This window comes from Ursus maritimus, unplaced genomic scaffold (genome assembly GCF_017311325.1).
Source record: "Ursus maritimus isolate PB19 unplaced genomic scaffold, ASM1731132v1 scaffold_5, whole genome shotgun sequence".
NCBI classification, from domain to species: Eukaryota; Metazoa; Chordata; class Mammalia; order Carnivora; family Ursidae; genus Ursus; species Ursus maritimus.
The window spans coordinates 28,754,398-28,770,777 of record NW_024426663.1 but is presented as its reverse complement, the minus strand read 5'-3'; the positions used below and the strand labels follow the sequence as shown (position 1 = coordinate 28,770,777).

Here is a 16,380-nt window from a genome sequence, read left to right as displayed (position 1 = left end):
GATTGAGCCCCACATCGGGCTACGTGCCGGGAATGGAGCCTGTTTGGGATTCTCTCTCCCCCTCTCCCTCTGAGCCCCCCCGCCAACCTGCATGTAAACAGTCTGTAAGACTGAAAGGGTATCTGTAAGCTGCTTCTGAATGACTGTAAAAGACAGCTCAGGGTGTTATGGCCCAAGATGACCCATTTGTACTATAGATGGCTAGATGTGCTAGAAGGCCCTCGGTTTCTCCGGATGAAAAGCTTTCTTAGGGATGAGAAACCAGGAGTTCTGCCTGCATACCAGCACTTTGACAATTCATTGTAAAGGCATGAATCACCAAGGATGAGGAAATACACATAGTAAGGAAAAATTACACAGAAATCCACTTCTCTGGTCAACCAGGGCTCTTCAACAGGATTAATAAACTGTGCGTGCTGCCTTCTCTTCATCCACCCATTTATTCTGGCTTTTCAAAAGCCTTTGGTAATACTTCTCAGCAGAAGTTTTAAGATACACACAGCATATACGCACGTACCCCTGAGGCACTGTGTGTCTCAGGGCAGTAAAGTAGGGGTATATCTCTGACAAGAAAAAGATGAATCTTATTTAACGTATCTGGGAGGTAAAATGCCAAGCTGAAGGAGATGAACTTCAGATTTCAGAAGTGAGTCAAAAAGGGGATAATGAGCTTCACAAAATTAAAAATCTAAGGTAAGGTCAGATTTTCCAATCTCCCCTCTTTTCAGATGAGGAATGCCAAGGTCCAGAGAAATGGCACATTTATCTCAAGCAAAACTGAAAATTAGAATCCTGGCCTCCCAAAGTCTGTGAGTGCCTAGGAGCGCCCGAGTCCTTCATGGTCTGGCTAGTCCTCTCAGAGAGATGGGGGCCCCAGAGGTATATCCCCCATGCAAACACATCAGGACTGTGCGGCAGACCCTCTCTCATTTCTCTAGGCCCCTTATCCACCAACCACCACACACATGTATACGGGGGCTCCCGTAAGATTGGACGGACAGAAAACATTATCTTATCAGCTGTTTGGAAAATAACTGGTGTTTCATCTGCTGATTTGGAGACCAACCCTGCTGAGCTCAGGCAGACTAGAGTTAATTCATTTGGGGTCTGTTTCCTTATAGACCTGGACACCAGGCTCAGTGCTTATCTTCACTGTTGAAGAGTCCCACGCACAAAGCTTTAGGATTTGCTGAGGGATGAGTCACCTGTGCCCTTCAGTTAGGGTTGTGGGTGGATTACCATTCTCCTGTTAGAGTTCAGATTAACAAACACTTTGGTTCTAATTGTTTAAAAAGTGATCCCCCCCCCGAAAAATCAAAGCAGGAGTCTATTCCTTAGTTCCTTGAGGATGTCTTCAAACTGCAGCATGGGTGTCTACGTGTGTGTACTTCTGCCATCCAGAACAAAGCCCTTGAGCCTGGACAGACCGAGTGATACCCTGTTGGTTCAGGGTCCACCTTTCAAACTATATGGGAAAGGCTATGAAGTGCTGGTGCGCGTGGAAGTTCTCCTGCAGCTCACTGCCTCCCCTCTGGGATCACTCCAAAGGGCGCATACTCTTCTTTCCAGCAATTTCTAACAAGCTCATTAGTGATAAATTGCCTGCAAGTGGAACAGTTAGTTTGTATTTTCTGATCTGAATGCACAGAACATTCTCAGACTCCAGGAGACAGACAATTTAAACCAGAACATTATTAACACAGAGCAGCTGATACTAATTCCTTCCCAGCCTGCTTCTTCCCCTCCCAAAGCAGAAATCCTCCTGCGGTTGGGGACAGGGCTGAGTGGGCAGCAGGACCACACTCACTGCCCTGGACTGAAGGCCCCCCCACTCGCATGCCTGCCTTCCCAGCACAGGGTGCCTGCTGCAAGTGAGACTCTCTCACCGAATTCCCTCAACGGGATGCACTGACCTGGAAAGCGTGCTTTTAATTTAGTGGGAAAAACAAAAAAGTAGGAGTAGTTACTCTAACAAAACCCAACAACTTAGAACCCAAGCAAATGAGCAACAAAGAGGAACATGAGAGAAGAAGAAGAGGGGACAGCATAAGGGAGAAAGGGAGCGATGAGGGCAGCACACTTATGCTGCCTGGAACAGTCTTTCCAAAGCCCATCTGACCAGACAGGAGACGGTCTTCCAACTGGCAGGGAACGAATAAGGCAGGGAGCGCGCTGCACACGCAGTGCAAGGGCCCCGGCCCTCTCCCGCACACTTACCTGCGATTCCTTGCAGCAGCCCGCAGACGTTGAAAATACTTTTCTTCATGATGCTCTGCACACACATGGTGAAGACGGACACCAAGGCCACGGTGCAGAGAATGAAGATGCCCACGGCTAGGAAGATAGCGGTGGCCTGCCAGAAGCCGCTGGCGATCTCGCCGAAGTTCTCGGCGTACGGCCCGCACAGCGTCTCCCGCTGCACGTGCTGCACGCCGGGGTTGCGGATGCAGCGGGCGTAGATGCCCAAGGTCGGGTGGTAGGGCTCGGGCGAGCCTCCGCTCCGGTCGTCGGGCTCGGCGCCGCTGCGACTCTTGGCTTTGCCGATGAGCCAGTCGGCGCTCATGAAGGCAATGAGCTCCGCGAAAGCCACCACAATACTCAGGAGGGTCCAGAGCATCGAGCGACAGGTGACAATAACATGACACATATTGATGTTCCAGGCGGCGAGGTCAGGAGTCCAGGGGGTGAATGAGAAAAGCCAGCGGGCGCGGAAGGAGGCTCAGGCGGCCTCAGCCAGCGGTCGCTGCTCCGGGCGCTCGCTCCCACAGCCTCGGGCTCCTTCTGGCCGGCGTCTGGCCGCGCGGTCGCGGGCCGTCATGCTGCCATGTCAGAGCTCGGAGCGGCCTCACCTACGGGAGGGAAGGGAGGAGGGCGGTGAGCGGCGGCCAGGCTCCGCCCCCAGCGCGCGGTCACCAAACCCAAGTGTGCGGGCGCCTCCCCGCGCGCCGGCCTTCCCCGCCCGCCCCGCCCCCGCCAGCGCTGCCGCTGCTGGAGCGACCGAGCCCCGCCGGACCCGCCGGAGCAGCGACCGTCCCGGACGGCACACCGCGCGCAGTCACCGGTTTTCTTTGTTTCGACTTCCCCTGTCCCCGCTCTCACACTGTCTGTGCGGTGGTTCCCTTATCTCCGGGCGCACAACGGCCGCAGGGCCAGTTCCTGCACCCACCCCGGCGCGCCCTTTGGCACAGGAGCTCCCGCCAGGGCCGGGCCCCCTTGGGATGTGGTTCCTGCTCCATCACCTCTTCCTAGAAAATGTCAACAGCACGGAGATCCAAAGAGATCTGGATAGGACTCGAGGCAATGAACCCTGCCGACAGACTGGCTATGTTTTTATAAAGCTCACAGGGACACTCTTGGTACTAGATGAACGAAGTTGGGGAAAACTCGCACCAGAAGCTTTTGCTTAGAGATAGAGCGCAGCAACACCCACTTTTATTGCCTGGGAATCAAATCAGCAGCAGAGACCTAAGAGTGAGGGTTTGCTTCATAGGTAAATGAAAACACAAAAGGAAACAACACTATGAAAAATAACACACTCCTCCCCAAACTTATTTTTATCCATTTCTCACAGGGTGATTTCTGGACAAAAAACTACACTAATTAAAACTCAAAGAAAAAAGAAGAAAACCTTGAAGAGTTCATGACTTACTCACTTGGGGGAAATCATTCAAAAAAGAGGCATTAATGACCACTGACTAAGTATCATTACCACTGAGTAGACTTGTTGACAACAGCACTTGCCTAGGAAGAATGCGTTCCTTGAACTGTCCCAACTCAGCCCATGGGCCTCTGCCCGAGCTTCCATTCACTCCAGGTCTGCAACTCAACATGCCCATTGTTCCTGGTCTCACAAGGGCTCATTCTGTTCCCAGGGACAAATGGCTTCATTACCAGAGGGCTTTGCTCTAAGAGCTCAAACCTTTAGAGGAGTCTGAACCCTGAACAGGGGTACCATGCTCCTCGGCAGCCCCATTTGCTGCCCCTTTTCCAAGGTCAGGAAGAATCACACAGTTCATATCTGACATGTGGGCACAAGGCTGTGCTGTGAATGATTAGACATTATTAACTGAGGTCATGTCAACCTCATGAGAACCACAAAGAGCCCCCTGGCATGTTGGCAGTGGGGTGGGGCAGGGAGTTACTTTAGAGGAAGGGCAGTGGGGAATAAGGAAGCCCAGAGTCAAAGCCTCGACACCACGCTAGGTGACACGCTAGTGAGAGATCACTATTTACCTCATAAAACACAGCACATTTAAAAATCCTCACATCATTATAGTTACACAAGATGCTGCTTTGGGAAATTACCTAACACAGTACTAAGGACACAGCCCCTTCATAATTGCCAGTGTGTGTGCGTGTGTGCTGAATGCAGCTCTGCTGAGCACGGGTGAAGGGAGAAGTGGGTTCCACTCTAAGAGTTTTGGAGTCTCTCAGGTCTGGGTTCCAAACGCAGCTCCCCCACCCACTGGCCATGTGGACGCCTCAGCTCCCTCACCTACTCCATGGCAACAGTAAGGTATCCTGCCTCACAGCGCTGCTTCGAGTAACTATCAAGAATCTGCTGGAGCACCGCAGTGTCTGGCAGAGTAAGCACTCAGTAACCGTCAACTCCTTCCCCTCAGAAGCCTTTCCCTGAACACGGAGGACACTGGTCAGACCCAACTGCTGGAAGTGCTTGCAGGTAACAGAAACTTGGCCATTACACGCAAACATTAAGCCCAGGCTAGTTAGAGATGGATGAGGTCACTTGTGTCAGCCTCCCCAACAGGCTTCACGGGTGCGTCCTGGTCTTACTTCCTACTTCCTCACTGCCTAACCCGCTGCCAAACGCAACTGCGGAATCAATCAGCACTGGGCCAGAAGGAGAACCTACTCCCACTCCCTCATCTCACCCCACTCAACCCCAAATACCACCAAATAGAAATGCCTTCCGAGAAAAGCGTTACCAATACAAAAAAGCTTTGGAGGAGGTTCTTAGAATGCAACAACCATTCTGAATGAGAACAAGAAACCAGCCAGGATGACTCCCGGGAGGTCCCACAAGTGGCGCCCACCTGCCCGCCCGCCAGGCTCACACACACTTTGAACGGACAAGTGGAAAGCCAGCCCGTGAGGAGAAGATGAGGCTTCTACAGAGTCTTTTCATCTGATTAGAAAACCAGTTCACTGATGTGCTAGCTGATCTCGATCCCTGCTCCTCTGCTGTTTAATGGACAATTTTCAATGTGAATATAAACCTTCCGTGTGTTTGGGCTCTTTAAGGCTCTGCGACAACCTCTCAGGTGGCCTGGATCTTAAGGACCATGTCACGTGTCCACTGTCCTGGTCAGCAAGCTCGGCTCAGAGTCAGGCCTGCAATCAGGTTGCCGCTTATGAAGAGAAAGGATGTGAAACTTCAGAACGGAAGGTGGCACATTCAGTCTTAGCAAAATGGTCTGTGCCAAATTTAGGGCAGGATTATTTAGGGAGCCAAGTACTTAAGTCCACAAAACATAGTTTTCTGTCCGTCTGTGCTAAAACATTCCCCCATCTACTGCACCAAATTTTCGCATTCAGGCCAGCACGGCTGGAAGGAGGCTTTTATTCTCCTGTCTGGAATAGGGAGATAACATGCTTTGCTCTCTCCAGCCTAGTGTGCTAGTAATTACCGTTAAGTGGAACAGCCATACTACACAAGGCGGACCGACTGGCTTTCCTGCGGATCCAAGAAAAGTCCTCAGACTGACAGGACAAGGGAAAATCTGGAAATGCATTAAAGGGCTTCACCAGGAGCCTATGCTGTCGAGTGTCCCAGTCTGGCCATGTCACACGTGCAAGGACAGACCCCTGCTGGCACAACATCCGTATCAAAGGAGAAACAGATCCTCATCATGGCAGATGTTGTGAACTGCGGGGATCCCAGCACAGAGCTCCTCGACACGCCCTCCACGGCCATCCCCTGCACTCCCTGCTTCTCCACAACTCACCCACTAAGACCAGGCCCTCGCGGACAGTCCATGTAGAAGTCTTCTCTCCACAGGCCACCATATACATTTCCACTCCGGGACTGCTGACTTTGCTGTCGTATCCCTGATGGCTGGGATCATCCGGACAGTCCTCGGACTGTTCTCTGATGCTATGATTCTCACAAAGGTCCACAGTCGGAATGCAGAGCAAGGGGAAACTGACAAATGGCCGGTCTCCACAAAGCCCTCATATTTAAATAGGGGTGAAGGTGGTAAGCTGAGTTCAGCTGGGATTGTCACTTCCATCACAGGGTCCTATCTCTAGCAGCTTCTGCTGTCAGTGAGCAGGGAAGAAGGTGCAGGTGGAGCACAACCCCCCGGGGCCAGCTGGCCGGGAGATGATGTCACAGAGACTGAGGAGCAGAGGCGTAGTGAAAGGACTTGACTCAAGTGTATCACAAGCTACCCCAAGTGTGCCGCCATTACTAGAGCACATTAGTGAAGCCCGTGAATGAAGCCATGACAAAGTTTTGAAGAACACTACCTTGCTTCTTCACCTTGGTTCTCTTTTTCTACTTTATTATGAAAGCGGGCAAACAAAGATAGAAGTTGAAAAGAACAGACTTTGAACATTCAGCTTCAACGCTGGGATACAGCCTCATGCTAATACTCAGACGGTTTTTTCGGAACCATGTGAAAACAAGTCACAGATGTCTTGACCCTTCAACCCGAAATACTGTAGCATACACCCCCTCAAAATAAAGACATTTTCCTACATAACCACGGTAAAATTAACACGCCCAAAAAGCTGACAATACTTTCCTTCTATCTAAAGCCTGGTCCACATTCAAATTTCCCTATCCTGCCCCATTTCTTATAGTTGTTTTCTTAAAACCATGACTCAGTCAAGGCTCATGCATTGCATTTGGTTTTGTATCTTGTTTCTTTTAGTAAAAAACAATCCTTTCACCCCTAACCCTGTTTGCATTTTTTCCCTTGACACTGAGACTTTTTTTTTTTAAGACACCAGGCCAGTTGCCTTGAAGAAAACCCAAAAATCTTGATTTGTCTATTTCTTCATGATGTCATTTAAAGTGTTCTTTATCCCCTGCTTTTTAGAAATGAGGTTAAATCTAAAGGCTAGTTTAGAATCAGCTTAAGTGTTTTTGGTGAGACTCCGCTGCAGGTGACGCTGTTTATTCCTACTGCGTCACATTTAGAAGGAATAATACTGAGTGCACCTCAGAATCAGAATAATTTTATACGTATCTAGACATACACGAATATGTGTATGTGTACATGTGTAAGTATATATACACTTTATATGGATATAGAGAGAGAGGGAGAGAGACAGACAACATGCCGGGTCCCCAGAATTTGGGGGAGGCAGCATGCAGGCGGCTGGCTGGGCAGGGCTCCACATGTTTGGAAGTGCTCCTTGGGTGAGTTTTGATGGCGATGTTGAGAAGCCCTGTCCTAAGAGATGCCATCCTGGAAGCTTTAAAAGTCCTTTACCAAAGGGATTTTACTTCTAAGAAATGTTTATTGTATTTCTTTGCAATGGAATCACATTTTATATATGATGTATGAAACACGGAAAGCTCTGCAGACCTGGGGAGTAAGAAATAACTTAGAGAGAGGCAGCCCTTTCCAGAAGGACTGACTTGAACCCACAGAGCCTGAGTGTAGTGATGAGGAAAGCTTTTGCGTGACGAGAAGGGCAGGCCATCTTTCCGCTAACCTCAGAGCCCTCCCGTTCAGAAAGGACAGCCCTGGGCTCGCTGAGGCCCCCCGGTGACCTTGCCCTCGGCCCGCCAGCCTGGCCTCAGCCAGTCTACAGGGGGCCTCAGGGGCTGGCAATACCACGCTGGGCAAAGGACACCACGCTGTGCGAGCTGGGATGGCGGGGTTTTAAGAGCTTTGTAAACAGATTCAAGATCAAATCTCAGCTCTGGCACCAAACAGCTGTGTGCCCTTGGGCAGGCTGTTTACATGCCCCTCCTTGGCCGGCCTCAGTTTCCTCTGCAAGAGAAAGGGTAGCAACATCTTCCTCCCAAGGCTGCCAGGAGGAATAAAGGAGAAAGCACATGCAAAATCAGCAGCAGCGCTCCCCGTTCACTGTGCTCAACATAACTTAGCTACTAGTAACCGTATTTAATACATTAATGATCAATTATCATGTTCATCACATGATCGTATGACTAAATAATATTCATGTGACCTGAATGACCAATACACTTCCCAGCAGATTGCATTTTGCTCCCACGTCACTAGTGGTTTCTTTGGCAGTATGGTCTCCATCCCAGTGTCTTCTGGAAGGATAATAGGATTAGGTGAGTAGAATATATGTGCTTTTTGCCTTCTACGAGTTGGAAAGACCCTCCAGAAGGCTGCTTCTTGTAGTGTGGTCCCTGGACCACCCCCCATCTCCTTGAGGGAGATGTAAGCCATAGGTTTTAAAAAAACATTCAGGGGGTGCCTGGGTGGCACAGCGGTTAAGCGTCTGCCTTCGGCTCAGGGCGTGATCCCGGCGTTATGGGATCGAGCCCCACGTCAGGCTCCTCCACTGTGAGCCTGCTTCTTCCTCTCCCACTCCCCCTGCTGTATTCCCTCTCTCGCTGTCTCTATCTCTGTTAAATAAATAAATAAAATCTTAAAAAAAATTAAAAAAATAAATAAAAAAAATTCAGTTCCTGGTCCCTACACACTGCATCGAACTTTCTGGAGGTGTTGCCAGAAAGTGTGCTCTTAACAAGCCCCCCGGAGACTCTCTGCACAGTGACGTCTAAGACCAGGGGGGGAAGCCTCGCACTTGGGGAGGTCACCGGCCCCGGCAGCGCTTTGGAGGACAAGAGGCAAGGAGGGGCTTGCCTGGCTCAGGAGGATAGAGCCAGACCACCTGTCCTCGGCACAGCTCCCAACGCCACAGAAGTCACTGGGCCAGTGAATGTGCAGGGACACAAGCTGCCTCCCCGCTCACATGATGTCCAGTGGTCCTTGCACAGCACGAAAGAGCTCAAGCAGGACCGTCTCTTCAGAGCACGGAGCAGCTCTCAGAACTGACGGACCGTGCTGGTCCAAAAAGCTCAGCACCTTGTATGACTTAAAAAAAAAAAATCAGCTACCAAACAAGGTTTTGCGAACTCTCATTTGCCCTGGCCACCCCCTCAAACACGCAGACTAGGAAATGCGGACCTCTTGACAATATTTAAGTAGAAGCCCCAATGCGCTCATCCTTCCACTGTCTTTGGAGTTCCAGCCTCACAGGCTCACATCCTCCTGCTCGCTGCCACGATCTCTTCCTCGCTCCCTCCCCGTCTCTGCTCTGACTCCACTTGGAAAGCTCCTGCTCTGGTTCTCAACCAGGACGATTCTGCCCCCTCCCCCTTGCAGGGGACATGTGGTGATGCGTGGAGATATTCCGGGCTTGTCACAGCTTGGGGAGGGAGGGGAGGTGTGCTGCTGGCAGCCTGGGGGCCAAGGACGCTGCTGACCGGCCTGCAGGGCACAGGCCAGCCCCCACAAAAAGAGGCAATGTCAGCAGTGTTTACGGTGAGAACCCCTTTCTGGAGGCTTCCTGCATAGAGCAGTGTTAACATTTGTAGGTGCAACATAAGACAGACTGCTAAAGCCGTTGCTTTTTACAAAGGTCTAAGGAGTAAGCCACGTTCTACAATCTGGATGGACATTCACAGTATTTACTACATTAAGTACATTTTTAGTCATTTTTCTGAATTTCTGTTCAAGGTCCATGCTAGTCCGTATGTCCCAAGATGGCAGCCTTACAGGATGTGGATCCCAACATGTCAGCGTGAACCCACTCAGGGACAGTGCCCTTGACCCTGCCTCTTCGGAGGCCCTGACAGTTTTTTTGGATCACACACAGAAGTCAGCTAATGTTTTCAGTCACCTCTCTTCTGCAAATGGCAGAACAGGGTAGGAGGTCATTCGCTCTAACTTTCTTTGCTTCCCTGAGGGTCTTGCCCTACCTCAGAAAACTCCAAGTTTGACCACATGGCCTTTATTTCTCTCAAATCCCCCTCCTCCCAAGCTGGGCTGTCCACTCCGTTACACGCTCAGGTGGCCTTGGCCAATCCAAATGCCAGGAAACCTCAAGGAACTTCCAAGGAGACCCAGGGAATGTGCAGGCATTCTGGTTACTACCCGACCCCAGCCCGGCTCCCTCTACCAGATGCTTTCCTCTCCGGTTGACCTGCTTAGCAGCGTCTGCTGCCTGATGTCCAGTGGTCCTTGCAGAGCACGAAAGAGCTCAAGCAGGACCGTCTCTTCAGAGCACGGGAGCTTTCCTCTCGGGTTGACCCGCTTAGCAGCGTCCAGCGCACCAAGGGCCCACCCTCCGAAAGCAACTGAATGAGCCTTTTATTTTCTAGGCCTGGAGCACCCAACGAGCTCTTGCTTATTGTCAAGTGTGTCCCTTAATTCCCTGCTCCTCACAACTCCTTCTTGATGCCCACTCTCACTCCTCTTGTAACCAATCCATCTGCTTCCTACGCACCCATTTCTAAAGTGTCATTTTTATACTTCCTCCCCGAGGCATCAGCAACCAGAGGGAGCAGGTCTACTTGTCTGGTCCTATTTTCTAAATGATCCCTTCTTTAAGATTTCTGAAGTCCACCTAACTTATTTCTTAATTTTTGCCTTGTACAAACCTCATCATCTAAAAATCTTCAGAAAGCAAGTCTTTCTTTACGGGTCTTCTAGTCTGTCAAACAGGAGGGACCGAAGACTCATTCTCCGAGGTCGACGCTGACGTTTGATCTCGCACACATCCTCTAAGCCAGGGGCCACAAGCCTGTGCCCTCCGCATACTGTGGGGTCCAAATGTTTCTGGTTTGTTTCAATGGAATTAGAGCTTGAACTTCAAGAGTTGCCTTTTAATGTCAATGTGGTATATAATTTTAAACTAAAGGTGTTCTTCCTAATGCTCATAATGAATTCTGTGATACCAGGCAAAATAAGTCTTAAAGTGAGCCTCTTGAGGTTTTTCAGAATCAGTAAGAAAGTAGAGTGTTTTAGTGGAGAAAAGTAACAAAGGATGGAAAACAAATAACTTAGAAGAACTTATGCATAAAAATTAAGATATATAACTTCCTTCTTCCTGAACACCCAATGAACACCAGAGACTCCAAATGCCCTCTGTTTAAGTGCCTCAACTCTGAGAATAAATAACCCTTAGGAACAGGCTTCTGGCTTGTCTAAGTGGACAGCTGGGCAGCCTCTCCCAGCATGGAGGAGCACGGACATTCATTCTCACAGCAACTGCAGGCTTTCTAGTCCCTTCCATACACAGGCAGAAAGAATCACTGCTGTTCACGAGATACAATGCCATCAGTCAGGTTCCCTTCCAACAGCTTGAGAAAAACTGAACATGATAAACGGAAAGGATTATGCCATCTGTTATTTCTGAGGCTCTCACACAAACCCAGAAAACCCAAGAATCAACTAGAACAAGAGTCCCATTCTGACTGGAAACTTCTGCGGAAGCTTTTGTGGAAGACTGTATTATTCTTTCAAATATACTCTGTCTCTCCTTGGAGGAGGGTCCTATTTTTCCAGCCCATCCCCATCAAGCCTGACCAGAGCACTGGCTTCAGCCAATCCAATGTGAGAAGTGACACATGCCCACTTCTAAGTAGAAGAGTTTGTGAGCTGGCACCTTATTCTCCATCCCACGAGATCAAAAACACCTCAGACAGAGGCCTCCCCATCAGCCTGGGTCCCTGACAGCACAAAGCAGGGGCCCTGGATCCTTGATAAACACGCAGTGTGGGCCCCCAACAGACCCTGTTGTTGCCAGTGCTGAGATGTGAGGGTCGTGCTCCTCGTGGAATCCGAGCACCTGCCTGTCCTGACCCTCTTGGGTGTCAGGTTCAATTCCATTTCTCCATCCTCTACCATACACACAGCAAAGAACTTTCTGCAATTAAACATAATAAATGAGAACATTCAAGCTCAGCCACTGTCTCAGGGATACTCACTGAACAATTCAATGAGGTAAGCTGCTCCAGTACAGGGTTTGCTCTCACTCTATTTATTTTAGGGTTAATAAATGGAAGTACTAAGAAAGAAGAAAAATTCCGTTTTGAGTAAATGAGGCCATTCATGACTCAGAGGACCAGCTTGAAGGCTCACTTCCCACATCAGGCGCTTCTCCGAGGTCTCTTACCAAAGAGCCCTGAGTCACTTGGAGCTGCCTCAGCTTTCCCTTCTCTGCTTCTACTCCTTCCACCCCGGCGGGGGCGGGGGGAGGGGGTGTCTCCAGCCACCTTCTGCAGCCGCCAGCCAGGACGACAGCTAGCTAGCTGCTCCCTTCGCAGGAGAGCTGTGAGCGGTGCCCGAGGGGAGGCTGGGCCGCAGCGGCTGCTCAGGAGAGCCTCGCAGGGGCAGCTGGTAGCAGGCATCGCCGAAACCAGGGCGCAGGGCTGCCCAGAGGCCGGTCTGTGACATGGGTCAGGGCGGGTCCCTCCAAGGGACTGCAAACCACAGGGCTGGAGTGCGGTATCGACTGACTCAGCGGACAAGAGATCCTTGAGGAGGTCAGAGGGCAGGACGAGACCCTGCGGCTCCGGCTGCAAACAGCCGCCAAAGGCGAGAGGGGGAAAGTCAGGGAGGCACAGGGTGGAGGCAGTGAGTGCCAGGGGGACAAAGAGCCAGGACCACACTTTACATTTTTTCAGGTCATCTCTATCATTAGAATCAGAATATTCCTTCTAGGAATGTGGCCACTTCGGAGATGGCATGAGGGTGAAAACCGGTGGCTTCCAGGAGGAAGACTTCCAACTACTGAGAATATCTGTCATTTAAAAATGAAGTTTTTAAAATTTCAGTATTGCCTCTTTTTGAACCGAGTACTTTTTTTTTTAAGCAATATGGTATCATTTTATAAACTCAGTAATAAGTGACAGACAGACGTTAATCTGGAAATATTCGCTGGTAGTTAAAAAACAGCAAAAACAGTTCTTCTTTCCTAGCATCCTCCCCTCCACCGGCGCTGAAAACCTCACCCATTAGTGTTATTAACACAAGAAAACCAGAGCGGTTAATGTTCAAGCTGGGCCTTGGTGCCAAGGTTCCACCAGCCGTTAAGGAGGTGACGGGTGTGAGCGGAAGTGCTATAGAAACCTCCTCTTAGAGGCCAAAGGGACAGGGCAGGTGCGTGACTCAGAGAAGGGGTTCCCACCTGCAGACCGAAACTCCACCCAGGAACTTCCCAAAGGGCACAGGGCAGGGAACCGCCTCAAACTTCACCCAGGACCCCCTTGAAACAAGCCCATCGCAAAGCTACCCACCGTCTCGTCCGCTTGCAAAGCCCTCAGCGGACTGATGTCATTTCTATTAGTCATTAAAAGATATATATTATCAATGAACTGGGCCTAAAGACACAAGACAACCCTCATCCTTAAAAACCAAGAGGATAATTTTGGATTTACCAGAGACCAAGATAATGCTAGTCATTGCTCACCTTCTTCTTTTCAAACCTTTTCGATTCTCACTGAAGTCACTTCTGTTTCTAACCAACACTGCTAAGCAGCACTGGAATTTTAGAAGTGTTTGCATGAGTTGAAGGAAAAGGCCAAAGTCTACTGTCAACTACGCCTGTATTTCTAAAAGCATCACTGAAATGTTCGCACTCATTTTTTATTACTTCACTCACATCGATACTGGCTTTCTGCAACTGAAGATACAGCCTGCAGCCTGCGGTCTGAACCGTGCTGTCTGCTGTGTGCACACGCCCTGAACGCCAGTGAGCGCGGAGAGGGGGCAGGCGTCGGCCGAAGCGCTTACGCACCCAACACACACGCAGGCGAGAACAAGATGCACACGGTGGCTGCTCACAGCTCTTTGTAACTCTAGGCATCAACGGTCCCCCTCTCTAGAGCCGCCTCCTCTCATATATTTAAGACCCATGAGACACGGTGTGATCGTGAACGTGCACATACACTCGGATTCGCAATGTCCGACTTTTTTAAACCTCTGAAAAATCAGCCAGACGAAGCTGCATACTGTATCCACACCCAGTTCCTGAACCACTGTCCACTTCAGTGATCTCACAGCCAGAGATCGAGCTACCCAGCATTTTTCCACTTTCCCTAATGAGAATACCATTCAAAACCATAAGCAGGTATAAACTTCCTTCATTTATTAACTGGAGGAATTCCCCAGATATTTAGAATTCAAACTGTTTTGGCAACAGATGGGCTTAAGTACAGCTCCCAAAGGGATGCTCACTCTTCCAGGAAAAGTATGTTCGATCCACAGCTGCTAGCAGCTTCAGGTAGCTGAAAAGGGAGAGCAGTCCCAAGTGCAACGGGCCTGGCCTACGTTCCTGAGCTGGCCTCATGACTGAGGAATGTACCAGGCGGAGGCAGCCCCAGCAGCCTTCTCACTGCAGTCTACATGGAGGCAGTGCGGACTCCAAGTTCAAGATGGTCAGAGCAAGTCTGAACTCTTGTACTTGATCAGATGACCCAGGACTTTCTTTCTGGAAACAGGGATTTACTGTTACAGTTTCTAACAAGAGTGAGGCATAGGGAACAGAAAGTTCAACTGGATGTTTCAGAAAAGAGAGTCTGTGTCAGAAGACCATGCTGCTTAAAAACGAAAGCGCAAGTGCTAGAAAGACTGGGAGCAGAAATGGCTTTAGGTTCCCTTCTAGAAGAGACACCCCAACCCTCTGTTCCCCAGCTTCTGCCCTGTAAGGGCTGGTAAACAAGGTGGGCAAAGAGGAAGCCTGTCCTGGTTTCCACAAGCGTCCAGCGCTATGGACACCAGGGCCACAGTGGGGTCAGCTGCAGGGCATGACCCACTGAGAACCCACATGGCTCGGTAAGAGAAGGGTGCAAGGCAAGAGCGTCTGGGGGATCCGCAGAGGAAAAAACAACAGACGGCGTCTGGTTAGGTAATAACATGGAGCATCCCCGAGACGCTGACACATACTCCGCGCTGATCACTGCAGGCCTCATGAGAAGACACCCTCATATGACAGAGGAAGACCTTTTCTCTGCGTCCCAACTGCCAAGCTCTCCCATGAGGGGGTGGCTAATAATTCTGGGTTCCAGCATAATAATAACAATAATAATTCTGGGTTCCAGAGTCACCCTCTCAGAGTTCCTACAACACCCGCTGCCCTGCCCTTGCAGACCAAGGAGATCCCCTAGAAAGGCAGCATGGGGGAGGGACTCGGTCTGGAGCCAGACTGCCTGGACTTACATCCTGGTTCTACCACTCCCTAGACGGTGACTTTGGCACAGACCTGCCTCTGCACCTCGGTCACTGTGTCTGCAGAACGGGGTGCCAACAGAACCTACCATAGGGGCTTGTATGAGGGTCCATGAAGTCAAAAGAACAGGCTCAGAACAGGGCTTGGCACCTGCTCGTTGCCGCCGGCACATGGCACATGGCCCACCCTCCCTGGCGCAGGGTCCAGCCTCCCCACCTCCTGACTCACATCAGCATGGCCACTTTTGGGGTTGTGCCTGAGGCATTCCTTTTGCCATTCAGACCTTCCTGCTCTGTAAGGCCCACCTGGCATGCGGTCATTTGCCTCCCCTTCAAACACCAGTCTTTCCCATGTAAAAGGAGAGACAGAGCAGGAAGGATAGAGCATGGAGCCAGACCCTCTTTCAGCGCTGTCACCCTGACGGCATCTAGCTCTGTGTCTGTGGACAATGAGGTTCACCTCTCTGAAGCGGGGATGATCGAAGTATCTACCTCACAGGCTGTCACAAAGCATGACAACACCCGGACAGGTAACGTGAGGGAGAATTGTCAACACTCATTAGGTGGTGGGAACCATTACTATTATCATCATGTTGGTCAACATTTATTTTTCTGCTCTCAAAAGGCTGCTTGGCTCCACAAGCCCACAAAAAATCATCTTATAGCATCAGTAACAGGTGGGGAAAAAGCCCTAGACAGGAAGCCAGGAAAACATGGGTGCTGGTCTAGGCTCTCGCCTAACTGGCCTGTGACCGGACAGCTCGCTGAACTATCTGGCTTCAACAGCTCAGGCACAGTGACAGGGATAGGTTTGCAGATCACCACTGCCATTTCCGGTGCTAAAAGGCTGTCAGTTCAAGCACCAGACCACCTCTTACCACCTTCTCCCAGACCAAGGGCTCCCCTGGAGCAGGCGGCTCCCCAAGCCCTACTCTTCTAGAGTGGGAGACCTGTCGGGGAATGGCAGAGGGGAGACCCTGCAGGAATGCCAAATGCAGTGGCTTAAAGGTGGCAGCAGAGGGGCACGCGGGTGGCTCAGCTGGTTAAATGTCTGACTCTTGATTTCAGCTCAGGTCATGACCTCAGGGTGGTGAGATCAAGCCCCTCTTCAGGCCCTGAGCACAGCAGGGAGTCTGCTTGAGATTCTCCGTCTCCCTCTCCTTCTGCCCCTCCCTTGGCTCACCAAAAAAAAAAA

The 16,380-nt window shown here is 50.5% G+C and overlaps 1 protein-coding gene across 1 annotated transcript in view; it reads right to left on the bottom strand.

Annotated features, from left to right (window-relative positions):
• The window catches only part of LHFPL2 (LHFPL tetraspan subfamily member 2), a 151,078-nt gene that overhangs the window by 20,892 nt on the left and 113,806 nt on the right, over positions 1-16,380 (bottom strand). Inside the window, exon 4 of the mRNA XM_040622149.1 lies at positions 2,218-2,849. Coding sequence (XP_040478083.1) covers positions 2,218-2,647 — 430 coding nt within the window. The 5' untranslated portion in view covers positions 2,648-2,849. The remainder of the gene's footprint in view (positions 1-2,217; positions 2,850-16,380) is intronic.